The 14,530-nt window shown below is 43.7% G+C and overlaps 1 protein-coding gene across 2 annotated transcripts; it reads right to left on the bottom strand.

The window, feature by feature from the left end:
* Positions 1-2,343: 2,343 nt before the first annotated feature.
* On the bottom strand, positions 2,344-14,307 carry EGR2 (early growth response 2). 2 transcript variants are annotated; one of them, XM_040361992.1, is made up of 2 exons: positions 14,188-14,307; positions 2,344-6,487 (listed from the first exon to the last, which is right to left on the bottom strand). In XM_040361992.1, the coding sequence occupies exon 2, from the start codon at positions 6,480-6,482 to the stop codon at positions 5,382-5,384; it is 1,101 nt and encodes a 366-aa protein (XP_040217926.1). In that variant the 5' UTR covers positions 6,483-6,487; positions 14,188-14,307; the 3' UTR covers positions 2,344-5,381. The 2 variants fall into 2 exon arrangements, with proteins under 2 accessions (XP_040217926.1, XP_040217925.1); XM_040361991.1 differs by lacking the exon at positions 14,188-14,307 and adding an exon at positions 9,407-9,765.
* Positions 14,308-14,530: the final 223 nt, after the last annotated feature.

Here is a 14,530-nt window from a genome sequence, read left to right as displayed (position 1 = left end):
CACCTGTGCAAAATAATGAAAAGCCTGAAAACATGACCTGTTGGGGGTACTTGAGGACTGGAGTTGAGAAACATTGCCCTGGGGTATGGAGCATCCTAGGCAGTACAGAGAAAAGGAAAGTTTTCAGTCTGTATGCCATCACAGCTTCCACTTTACAGGAAAAAAAAATGGTTTCTTTCACCCTGTGCAAGACTCATGCAAACTCTGATGCCTCTACATTTAAAAAAAAAATGTTTAAGCTTGTCAGTAGTAAGCTGAGAACAAACAGATATATATTTTAATCAATGGTTATCACTGAGTGCCTAATACTATTTAAACACGTCGCTGGACCTAACCATGCTGTATCTATGCCAATACGAAAATGATGGCTCCAAGACAAAAGTTCCCCTATATTCTAAAATGCTCTTTATCAGTTACTAAAGCATGTGCATTCCATGATATAGGGCTGTGATGGCAAACTTTGGCACCCCAGATGTTTTGAGACTACATTTCCCATGATGCTCCTTTACACTGCAGAGTGCATGAGCATCATGGGAAATGTAGTTCTAAAACATCTGGGGTGCCAAGGTTTGCTATCCCTGATATAGGGGAATGGTTACTTGCATGCACGCTGGGAGATATTGGTTCACAAACTGAGTACAGCCCAATGTAAGGTCTACCATTAGCAGGATCTATTGGTTTATCTGTTGTATACTATCAGGTCTAGGTCTACTGTTGAGTTTTCGAGGTTGCTGTTGTGATATGACCCCCTCCTGCACGAGTCATATCATGACCATCAGTTCAACAGTCCAGTAAGAAGTGTAAAACTGAACTCCGAGCACAAATTATTTTTATTTAAATGCATTCTTCGATAGCCACAGAGTATAAAATCCACTCTGTGTGCATAAAATGCCTTTGCAACTCCAGATATTACCTTGTAAAAGTAGAAAAAAATCCCTGTGCTGTACATAACTTGAGCAGAGCTGTAGGGGGGTAGCAGGCCCACCCACTACAGGCTGTCTGCAGAAAACTAGGGGGGGGGGGGGGGGCGGAGACCAGGCCAGTCATCCTGCACAAGAAGAGAGAACGGCAGTGACCGGTCTTTATTACAGTCAGCAATGTTTTACACTGATTTATTGCACAGATCTATAAGAAATACCCAAGTTACCTCAAGATTCCAGGAAGGATACAAAGGGGATGATTTATTAAAACTGGAGAGTGAAAAATCTGGCTCAGCTGTGTATGGTAGGCAATCGGCTTCTAACTTCAGCATGTTCAAATAAGCTTTGACAATAAAACCTGGAAGCTGATTGGTTTTTATGCAGAGCCGCACCATTTTTTGCCCTCTCCAGTTTTAGTAAATCAACCCCATGTGCTGCTTGTATATAGAGTTCAGCTTTAAAGTGATTGTAAAGGATCAATAATAAAAAAAAACAGGTTATACTTCTGCTCTGTGTATTGGTTTTGCACAGAGTAGCCCCAATCATTCTCCGCTGATGCTATTGCCCCCCCCCCCCCCCTGCTAAGTGCTATAGCAAGCCACTTGCTCTGGGGCACTGGTGTGTGCTCACCCCTAAGTCACATAGAGCTTGACCCCACCTCCTCATCACTGGCTGTGAATGTGCCTCTGAGCCAATGAGGGAGAGAGCTGCTGCTCTTGTGCACATCACTGGATCGAGATTGGGTTCAGGAAAGTATAAGGGGGGCTGGGAGCATCATGCAGAATGTTTTTTACCTTCATGCATTGAATGTCTTTACCTTCATGCATAGAATGTCTTTACAACCACTTTTAATTTGTCTCAATGATGTTCCTGCAGAAACTGACATGGAAATGAATTTAAGACAACACATTTGTATATTTAAAAGTTATTTATTTACAAACATTTGAAGTACAATTAAACCTTTAAAATTCCAGTTAGTGGCTGCTTTTTTAATAAAGTTAACACTACCTCAATCTTCAGTTATCTATACACGAGTCAGCCCCAATACTTTTGTACACTTTTTTTTCTTTTTTTATTACATTTTCTTTAAAATTCGTACTACAAAGTTAACACTTTTGAGTCACAAAACCGTGCGTACAAAAATATAGATTTTAGAAAATTCCCAATATTAACTGGCAGTAATATACAGCTCTGCGTCTGTGGCATGGGACCATATTTGTCTTCGATAAGGCATCCTATATATACATGCAGACATTGAGGACACTTGTCTACATAACACGAGGAAGGCACCAAGAACACTGTTGTACCACAATGCATGCTTTACTGACACACAGGATTATTTACATCCCTTTTTAAATAAATTAACCTCTTTGCCTTTTTACATAACATAAATCACAAAATGTACTTTTTTTTTTTTTTATTCTTTTTTTTTTTTTTCTCCAAGAGTTGGAGCTCTGTAAAAAGCAGTGCAGTTCGGCCATATACAATCTAGATGAATTTTTCCAAAGTAAACACGCAGAACAGAAATCGGCAAAGCCCATAAGAGTACCAGAACGTTTTGGCATCCCTTTCATTGCACTTGTATTAAAGCGGCCATAGATATTGTTTGACATATTTTATACGAAAACACTAGGCTGGATATTTCAGCAGCGTGTCTCATGATGCATTATTGACATGAGTCTTCTTTTCATACAGCTATGACAATCTGACCATGAAGGCGAGAAGAACCATGGCACCAGGTCATCGTCCTGCAAGAAGTCGTTTGGGTGAGTTGGAAAATTTTGGAGTTTCCCTTCTCTGCTGAATATATAGATATAGGTTGGTTGCATATGTCAATTTAGAAAATGTATTATTATTCCTAATGGTTCTCATTTATCCCGGTCATAGTTTATCTAGAAGTAGTTAAGTGGCATTCAATAGGAATTGTTCTGTAATAGCTTTAGACAATAACATCTGCCTTTCCATGGTGATGGTCATCAATGTGATGGGGCTACTGGTGTGGATATATAAATGATGGAGTGACACTTATTAGAAGTGACCAGAACAAATCCAGATGAACAACAGTAACTACTACTAGATATTCATAATGTAAGGATAAGGTATGGTTCTGAAGTCAAGGAAAAGCATTGGGGTGCTAGTAATGACCTCCTTCCAAAAATTCTATTTAACTGGCTATAATACTGATCATTTGGCTCCAACATCAACAGATCATAAAAGCTCTACACCCCATCTACTAGAGTACAGAATATTGAAGGAAGAGGGTTTGCATGACAGCCAAGCACCTACATTTTTCTGGTGGGTTTACTTGAAATGAAAGCACCTGTACAAGTGGTTGGCTCACCATGCAGTGTGCCATACAGCACAGGTCTACGTTAATAATAAATAAAACGCCTTGTCTGGGGTGGGTTTATGACAATTGAAGACGATTGTAAATGTGTCTGGATGAAACCCTCATTTAAGGATAGACTTGACTGCTGAAATATCCAAGCCAGGAGTTGCCAAATAAAGCTGCCATTCCAGAACAGCAAAGCAGGAGTTAAAGTCTGGAAGTGGATTCCTTACTGCTCTTTAAAATTGCAGTGCCCAGTACCATTTCTACAGTCCATGAGTGTTCCTACAGGCTCATACAAAGAACAGCAGATCATTGCAACCAATCAGATTTCATCTTCCACCTCTCGGACCCCAGGAAAGGGAAATCTGGTTTGTACTCGCTGCCTTTTTGCACTGCCTTTGGTCAGTTAGAGTATGATGCAAACTGTGTATTTTTGGGAATAAGAATTGTTTAACTAGAACACTAAGCCAACACTGAGCATGTATGGCCAGCTTGAGTCATACTGTACCGGTTAGAAGACAGATTTTGTTATAGAGAAAAATAAATGAGGTTGGGAGATTCTAATGTACCCCTTCATATCACACCGCCTGCTCCTGGCAGTCATGACAAGGATAAAGTGCATGAGTTATGGCTACTTCTGGCATCTCGACAATGGGAAACGCCTTTCAAAGTTACCATGTAACTCTTCTCCTGAACATAGCCAGGATGTAAAACAAAAATAAAAACAAATAAAACAAAACTCACACAGGAGATTAGATGCAGTTAGTAGCAAACAAAACAAAGTTTACCTAGCATGAATCCATTCAGCTCTTCCAAGCTTGGATAGAAGCCTAGTGAGAAGAGTTGTGCTGTAGCCCATCGCAGACCTTATGGGATGCATTCAACTATTCTTCATACCATGCTGATAATAAAAGCCCTTAGAGTAACACACCATTGCTCAAAGGAAGCCTGCATATCCTACATAGAGGGATTACTAAAGGAGTAGAACATGTTCACTTTGCAGGAGAATTTTCCCTTAGCTTTGTGCTAAAAAATCTAAGCATATCCCTTCATGTTCATTGGAAATAAAAAAGAAGAGGCATGCAAGTGATTGGATGGTTGAAGTTAGCACAGTTTCACCTTATTGAGTAAGTGAAAGTTCTCCTGCAAAATGAACATGTTCTACTCCTCTGTAAATTAGCCTCAAAGGCTTAGTTCATAAGGCTAACACACAAAGGTAGGTAATTATTGTCCAAATATGTCATTGCCATTAAATCCAGTGATAACTGCACATGGCTAAAATAAAGTTCCATGTGAATGGAGCCTATTATCTGTAACATAGTCACATCTATGCAGATTCATGTATTTAATTGTAATTTAAACTGTCTTAGGGTTGATTTAAAGAAAAATGGTCTGTTTTCCCATATTCCCTTAGCTTAGTGAATGAGATGACTTCCATCATCCAATCATGTGCAAGCAATAAATATATATATTCCCCCTGCAAATAATTGGATATTGCTTGCAAAATTAAATCTCACCAAATGTACTAAGCTACAGGAAATTTCCCTTGCACAGGCTATTTGCCTTTATTAAAGCCCCCATGTGTGTGCACATGAAGCCTTCCGTGTGGACAGCGTTCCTTTAGCTGTAGTGCTAGTCTTTAGCATTAGATAGCCCAGCAGGGACCAAGGCTCTGGGATCAGTGCTGTAACATACAGAGTAAATACTGTAGGTCAGTGGTCTCCAACCTCATTCGCCAAGTAAACCCCTAACAGGTCATGTTTTCATGAATTCCTTCTACTTGGCACATGTGCGTTCCATTCATTACAATGGCTTGTCTATTTGATCTAAGGGAAATTCCCAGAACATGGCCTGTTAGGGGGTATTTGAGGACTGGGGTTGGGAACCCTCTGCTGTAGATGAACAAAGAACAACACAATGTAAACCTTGACTCCCTCACCCCTCCCCCACATTGAACGACATTCAAGCATCCACTTATCTGCCCCATCTAGTGTACCAAAGTCCTGAAGGCAGTCCCTGAGCCAGCAATACATCTTCCAGTTTTAAGTCCCAGATCCTGTGAAAAGTCTAGTGGCACTGGCCCCGGATTGGCAGCTATATTCCCTTTTATTATTGTGTCGCAGTATGTCTTAGGATGTCCTGCTGGGACACAGCCCAATCTGAGCGCTGTTAGAGCCTGCCGAGCAGGGGCTGAGGCTGAGGGAGCGTTCCTGCCCCGCACTGCCGCTGGAGGCCGCCCCGGCTCCACCCTTTCTCTCTTTCTGTCGCAGGTGGATCTTGGTGTGTCGCTTGCGCTCATCGCTCCGCGCAAACTTCCTACCGCAGTAGTCGCAGGCGAAGGGCTTCTCCCCGGTGTGGGTGCGGATGTGGGTGGTCAGGTGGTCGCTGCGGCTAAAGTTCCTCATACAGATGCGACATTGGAAGGGCTTGTGTCCGGTGTGGATGCGGATATGCCGGGTCAGCTCATCGGAGCGGGAGAAGCGGCGGTCGCAGCCCTCGGCCGGGCATGGGTAGGGTCTCTCGTGTACCGGGGTCTTGCTGGGCCGGTTGGGGTATTTCCTGGGTCTAAGGATGGGCCGCAGGGGCAGGTTCTGGGGGCTGTAGGCGCTGGGCAGCCGAGACCCCTCTATGCTGGAGGAGCCCCCCAGGGTGAAGTTGCGGATGGTGGAGAGGGGAGTGAGTGGAGGGGGGGCCCTGATGGAGTCCAGGGGGCAGGGGAAGGGTTTTCGGTCGGTCATGGGGTGCAGGTCCCTCTGACACTGTGGTGGGAAGAAGGTCGGGTAGTCGGGGATCATGTTGAAGATGGGGCCGTCTGAGGCCGCCTTTGGGGAAGGATAAGACGGTGGAGGGTAAGGCAGGGAGCCGCCTCCGGTGCTGAGGAAGGCCGAACTGTCCTGGTAGACCGGCAGCTCCGCGCAGCTGGAGTACGGCGGGGGCGAGTACATGTGCTCCACGTCGCTCTGCCCATGCACTGCCATGCTGCAGCTCAGGCTATTGGGGGAGGCACTGGAGGAGGTGGTGGAGGATGAGGATGAGGGGGTCACTCCCAGGATGCCGGTGCTGACGATGTTGAAGAAGCCCTCTGGATTCCAACCGGCCCCGGAGTACTGAGGGTCGATGGAGAACTTGCCCATATAGGTGAACGTCTGGTTCCGGGAGGCGCAGGGGTAACTGCTGGAATAGGGCAGATCCAAGGAGCGTTTGTCACCGTTCATGTCCACATTAATCATTCCATCTAGAAGGGGGGGGGGGACACAAAGAGGGGGCATTAATAGGGATCCATTCATGCGGCAATACTCTGTACATCGCTGTCACACATGGAGCTACACATATAGATAATTTACACCTAGAGCTCTATAGATATATACACCTACAGACATATACTGTATACTCATGGATCTACACATATAGATAAATACACCTAGAGCTCTATATACCTACAGACATATAGGGTCAGATCCACAGAGGTCTGCACCCGCGCAGCGTATGTGAGATACGCTACGCCGCCGTAACTTTTCCGGCTTTGGTTCGAATCCTCAAAGATTTTGCGCCGTAAGTTACGGCGGCGTAGTCTATCTCTCACGGCGTAACGGTGCGTAATTCAAATCGGCGATTAGGGGGCGTGTTTCATTTAAATGAAGCGCGTCCCCGCGCCGAACGAACTGCACATGCGCCGTCCCTAAATTTCCCGCCGTGCATTGCGCTAAATGACATCGCAAGGACGTAATTTTTTTTAACATAGACGTGAATTACGTCCATCCCGATTCACGAACGGCTTACGCAAAAAAAAAAAATTTAACGCGGGAACGACTGCCATACGTAACATAGCAGGTTTAACTATAAGCCACAGAATAGCAGCTTTAACTATACGCCGAAAAAAGCCGACTAGAGACGACGTAAAAAAAAATGCGACGGCCGCTCGTACGTTCGTGGATCGTCGGAAATAGCTAATTTGCATACTCGACGCGGAAAACGACGGGAACGCCACCCAGCGGACGCCAAAGAATTGCATCTTAGATCCGAAGGAGCACGAAGACGTAAGCCTGTCGGATCTAACCCAGATGCCGTCGTATCTTGGTTTGAGGATTCAAAACAGAGATACGGCGCGGGTAATTTGAAAGTATGCCGGCGTATCGGTAGTATTCGTACTCGCTCTGTGGATCTGCCCCATACTGTTTACTAATGGATCTACACATATAGCTAAATACACCTACAGAGAGAGAGATCTAGATATATACACCTGCAAACATATATACTCATGGATTTACACATATAGATAAATACACCTAGAGATATATACACCTACAGATCATATATAGATATATATATATATATATATATATATATATATATATATATATATATATATATATATATATCTGCAGACATATATACACACCCACTGCTTTCTATAGGAAGACATCTAAAGTGAGTACAAGGTGGTCTAACACGTATAATTCTTCCAGATAATGGCATTGTGGTTGATTTTTTGAAGGCAAATGGTTGGTGCACTGTATGTGCAGTTGTACTAGATCTGAGGGGAAGCTTTGAAATGAGGGAAAGCTCTGCTGATTTCTACCATCCAATCATGTACAATCAAAAATACTGTTTATTTTCCTTCCTCAGATCTAGCGTAACTGTACTTGCAGTGCACAGGCTATTTGCATTAGTACATCAAGCCCAAAGTGTACTACAACAGAAGTCTGTGAACTTTACTATGACAGAGGATCAGATCCTATCACTGCAACCCGTGTATCACTGACAGCTATACACAGACACTGACAGATACGACCCCAGCACGTCCCCAACAGTCTTTACTGATCAGCAGCATGTCCCTACCGTCCTACTTCTCTTCAGCATATCCCCAACACCCTACTTCTTATCACCATGTCCCCCAGCACCCTACTTCTCATCAGCATGTCCCCCAGCACCCTACTTCTCATCAGCATGTCCCCCAGCACCCTACTTCTCATCAGCATGTCCCCCAGCACCCTACTTCTCATCAGCATGTCCCCCAGCACCCTACTTCTCATCAGCATGTCCCCCAGCACCCTACTTCTCATCAGCATGTCCCCCAGCACCCTACTTCTCATCAGCATGACCTTAGCACCCTAAGTATCAGCCTGTCCCTAAGTCTCCACTAATCATCAGTATGTTCCCGACAGCCTTTACTGAACATCAGCATGTCCCCAGCACTCTTTACTGATCACATCAGTATTCCCCCAACACTATATGCTGACCATTTGAATGTCCCCAGCACTCCACTGATCATCAGCAGGTAACCCAGGCACTCCTACCAGCCTGTCCCCAGCACTGTCTTATTGCCAAGCACTCCACTGACTATCGGTAATGACTGTTGGGGACATACTGATGATCAGCGTGTCCCCAGAACTTTACTGATCGTCAGCGTGTCCCCAACACTGTCTATTCACCATCAGCATGTCACCAACACGCCACTCATCAAAAGCGTGTCCCCAACACTGTCTGCCGACCAGGAGATTGTCCCCGGCACTCTCATCAGCATCCCACCCGCACTATCTGTTCACCATCATTCTGTCCGCAGCACTCTGTACAACTATTAACTGGCGCTATGACTATCAGCCGGTCCCCTGTACAATGTAATGACTAGGAGTTGGTCCCCAGACCCCTGTACAATATAAGGACTGTCAGCAGGTCCCCAGACCCCTGTAAAATATAAGGACTGTCAGGTTTGTGAAAGCTCCATGAAGTATCATGTGTGGTCTTGAGGGAGGGGGGGACCCCTGGGATGCGGTCGGGGGTATTATAGGGGGACCCCTGGTATTGGGGGGGTTATTATCGGGGGACCCCCTGGTATGGGGTGGGGGATATAATAGAGGAACCCCTGGTATGGGGTCGGGGGTATTATAGGGGGACCCTTGGTATGAGGTGTGGGGGTATTATCGGGGGACCCCCTGGTATGCGGTGGGGGTATAATAGAGGGACCACCGGTATGGGGTGGGGGGGTATTATCGGGGGACCCCTGGTATTGGGGGGGTTAATATCGGGGACCCCCTGGTATGGGGGGTATAATAGAGGGACCCCTGGTATGGGGTCGGGGGTATAATAGAGGGACCCCTGGTATGGGGTCGGGGGTATTATTGGGGGAACCCATATGACAGGGGGGTTTTCTTACCTCCGGAGCCCATTTGGTCGTACTGTCCCCCCATATCCATATTGGGGAAGATGGTGACAGAGGTGGGTAAAGTGGACTCATCCAGCGGGTACATGGCCTCCGGCATCTGATGGACGAATCCCCCGATCGGCAGTGGGATTTTGTCTACAGTTTTGGCAGTCATCATCTCATACAGTGACAGCCCCAGATTGGCGGACGGAGGGGAGAACAGCGTGGACTTGTATGGAGGACACTGCTGGGTGACTCTATTCAGTGAGTGGCGGGGATGTCATTGGTCCCGGATCCGGTCCCGGGTTATTAACAAGTCTCCTGAGCCGCGCTGCTAATCAATGGCAGTACATGGAAAGTGTTCGCTGTAAGTATTTATTCTGGAGCTTTGAATGCCCGTGACGTCACGGACCAAATAAGGACAGGAACAGGGAAGGGCGCCCCGCCTCCCGCGTGTCGTCACGGGGATTTGCATTGGGCTTGCCGCTGTATGAATGGGAAGGTGGGCGGGGCTTAGCGCTCCCCGGGCCGATGAATGGGATTCGTTGTCAGCGATGGAGCGATCGGGGAGTTTATGGGCTCAGGGGCGGCGAGTGGAGAGAGAGGGTCCCGGGGCTGGAGGTGATCCGCGGATCCTCCGTGCACACATAGCGGAGCTTTGGATTCCGGTCCGGGCGGGTCTAGCCTAATAAGGGCAAAATCCGGGGCCCCCGGCCCTGCCCCTCCTCCATATATAGAAAGTTTCCGGAATATTACACCGAGCCGGGCTCTACTCTACTACAACCCACTCATCTGTGACCGCAGGAGAGGAAGAAGACAGCCAGACACCGATCATCACCACTGCCGGAATCCCGGGGAGTGCTGGAAACTGGACCCGTCCCAGGGCCACCGATGGGACAATGCAGGTCCATCGGAACAAAATAAACTGAACTGTGCTGGTCCATCTATAATCAATGGGACAATGCAGGTCCATCTATTATCAATGGGACAATGCAGGTCCATCTATAATCACATGCGACAATGCAGGTCTATCAATAATCACATGGGACAGTGCAGGTCCATCGGAACAAAATAAACTGAACCGTGCTGGTCCATCTATAATCAATGGGACAATGCAGGTCCATCTATAATCAATGGGACAATGCAGGTCCATCGGAACAAAATAAACTGAACAGTGCTGGTCCATCTATAATCAATGGGACAATGCAGGTCTATCAATAATCACATGGGACAGTGAAGGGCTATCAAAACAAATACATGGTACAATACACAACCATCATAAAAAAAATGCACAACGCAGGTCCATCAGAACAAAAATAAACCATACAATTCAGGTCCACCGGAACAATCACATGGCACAATGCAGGTCTATCAGAACAAAAATAATGTGTTCAATGCAGATCCATCAGAACACTCACATGGCACAAACTACAGCCACCATCAGAAAAATAAACTGGCACAGCCATCATAATATAAGAAGAATAAATGGCACAAAGCACAATCCATCATAACACAATGGTCCAGTTGTTAGTCCATTATTCATCTTTACAAATAAATGGCACAATGCACATCAATAATTTCATAAAAATAATAAATGGCACAATGCACATCAATAATTTCATAAAAATAATAAATGGCACAATGCCTTAATGGCATGGCCTATAGCAATAATTATTTTAGTAATCTAAAGTGTCAGCTGCAGAGCTGCCAGAATAAAATAAGTTTTGCAGTCCAACATAATGGGACTACCACACTAATTGTGCCCATATAAGCAAGAGTAAAGTACTGCTGGGCATGCGTGGCTCTGTAGTTCAGCATTTAGGAGAGTCGCCCTGCCGGTTTTAGAAGGACAATATTTACCTCCAATAGGCTCAATTCACAAAGCTAGTATAAGGATACTTTCAAATATACTTAAAGCAACAGTTTTCAATCAATGGGATTAATAATGTCGTGTGTTAAAGCTTTGTGACTCTGTGTGACATGAATGTCATCATTGTAAAATATGTAGTAATAAAATCACCGCCACAGAAATAATACATTGATAGACACACAAGCATGAAAATAGTATAATGGGGTCCTTCTATGCGGGTTTCCTCCAGTGATCTGTAGATCGGTCTGTGTATTGCTGTACAGTTACTATCTACCCTCACCCAGATACACTGGTCAGCCGCTTATGGAAACGCCATACCTTCTCCCTCCAAAATCACATCACAGGTAGGTTTTCATAAGCCTGACTATAAACATGCCACAAGAAAAAAAAATTAAAGTTTGGTTACTTTTTACCCTATAATTTTCTGGTCGATGCGCAGCAGATATTTACTATAAAATGATATGGATAATGAATCGTTCGTGTTTTTAAAAAATAAAGTTACTTCTATAACATATATGATCAAATCTTCCCATCACAGTCACTTCTATAACATATATGATCAAATCTTCCCATCACAGTCACTTATAGAACATATATGATCAGATCTTCCCATCACAGTCACTTATAGAACATATATGATCAGATCTTCCCATCACAGTCACTTCTATAACATATATGATCAGATCTTCCCATCACAGTCACTTATAGAACATATATGATCAGATCTTCCCATCACAGTCACTTATAGAACATATATGCTCAGATCTTCCCATCACAGTCACTTCTATAACATATATGATCAGATCTTCCCATCACAGTCACTTATAGAACATATATGCTCAGATCTTCCCATCACAGTCACTTATAGAACATATATGATCAGATCTTCTCATCACAGTCACTTATAGAACATATATGATCAGATCTTCCCATCACAGTCACTTATAGAACATATATGATCAGATCTTCCCATCACAGTCACTTCTATAACATATATGATCAGATCTTCCCATCACAGTCACTTATAGAACATATATGATCAGATCTTCCCATCACAGTCACTTATAGAACATATATGCTCAGATCTTCCCATCACAGTCACTTCTATAACATATATGATCAGATCTTCCCATCACAGTCACTTATAGAACATATATGCTCAGATCTTCCCATCACAGTCACTTCTATAACATATATGATCAGATCTTCCCATCACAGTCACTTATAGAACATATATGATCAGATCTTCCCATCACAGTCACTTATAGAACATATATGATCAGATCTTCCCATCACAGTCACTTATAGAACATATATGATCAGATCTTCCCATCACAGTCACTTCTATAACATATATGATCAGATCTTCCCATCACAGTCACTTCTATAACATATATGATCAGATCTTCCCATCACAGTCACTTCTATAACATATATGATCAGATCTTCCCATCACAGTCACTTCTAGAACATATATGATCAGATCTTCCCATCACAGTCACTTATAGAACATATATGATCAGATCTTCCCATCACAGTCACTTCTATAACATATATGATCAGATCTTCCCATCACAGTCACTTATAGAACATATATGATCAGATCTTCCCATCACAGTCACTTATAGAACATATATGATCAGATCTTCCCATCACAGTCACTTATAGAACATATATGATCAGATCTTCCCATCACAGTCACTTATAGAACATATATGATCAGATCTTCTCAAAAGTCTATTACATAGTGTATATGATCAGATCTTACAAAAAATCAGTTGATATGTATGGCCAGATCTTCCTAACATGGTTACTTATAGCATGCATGATCACATCTTCTTAACGGTCACTTTTAAGCAGCATATATGATCAGACCTTTCCAACACAGTCGCTTAGACCAGGTCTTCCTAAAAGTCGTCACTATAACATACACAGTATATGATCAGATCTTCCAAAAGTAACTTCTATAGTATATATGATCTGATCCTTCCCAACACAGTCATGTATACAGCATATATTGCTCAGATTTTCCAAACGTATAGGAGCTTAGTTACCAAAACTGGAGAGTGCAAAATCTGGTGCAGTAAATCCCCCCCCCCCCCCCCCATAGTCACTTCTAGCTTGCATGATGAGGTCCCAACATTTACTTTTCTATAGCATATATTATATAACACATATATTGATTAAATCTTCCCTATAATCACTTATATTATATGTATTGATCAGATTCTACCAACAGTGACTTATATTACATATATGATCACCTCTTTCCAATTATCACTTCATTTACATATGGGATCAGACCTCCTAACAATTACTTGTATTATGAGATCTTCTAATAATCACTTATATTGCATATATTGATTAGGTTTTCTCTTAGCACTGACTTATATTACATATAAGATCAGATCTCCCCAACAGTTATATAATGCGATCTTCCCAATAATTATATATATATCTCAGATCTTCCCAACACGGTCACATGTACACCAGAATACTTGTTGTCAGCAGTGTTAGCCTGGTGTAGAATACAGTGTACGCGCTGCACCTCCCACACATTATTGTGCGGTCTGGATCCCCCCAAATATCGTTCTGTATTTTTTATTCGTGCGCCGCCGTGTGGACATATGTGATATTGCAGGCACTGTGAGATGTCAAATTTTTTCCCTTGCGCGAATGAAAGTGATGAAAGTCATTGTGACAGTTTGGAAATGTCTGTAATTTACACCGGGATGTGTTTTTTTATTTTTCCCTGAGAGATATATATATATATATATATATATATATATGTATAGATATATCATATAGATATATGAGAACATGGTTCCTATTAAAGCTCAGCCCCTTCCCTGTATTACACTAATAGATGAGGGGGGCACACTACTATAGGCAGCAGTTGGCAGAGGGTCTTTGGGGCTCTTACCATTCTGGGTGGTAGTGGTAGGTGGGCGCTGGGCACGCTGTCCTCACTCCTCCAGCCTGCAGCTCTCTGAATGAAAGGGGTCTTTACTAGAGAGCGGACCGCCAGGAGGACTGCGCTGCCCCTTGTGAGTGGGCTGTGGAGGGGGATGGGAAGTGATGGCCAATGTTAAGAAAGAAATATTATGCAAATAGAAGAAAACAATGGAAAGCACTCACAGTGTCCTCTTCTCCGGGGCTCCGAGGGGAAACCGATTACTTCTACACAAATGCCCTGTTAGTCTAACATTTTATACATATAAAACAATCATTCCGGTAAAAAAAAAAAAGTTTTTATATAATAAATA

This window comes from Rana temporaria, chromosome 8 (genome assembly GCF_905171775.1).
Source record: "Rana temporaria chromosome 8, aRanTem1.1, whole genome shotgun sequence".
NCBI classification, from domain to species: domain Eukaryota; kingdom Metazoa; phylum Chordata; class Amphibia; order Anura; family Ranidae; genus Rana; species Rana temporaria.
This window is presented reverse-complemented; position numbering and strand designations above follow the sequence as displayed.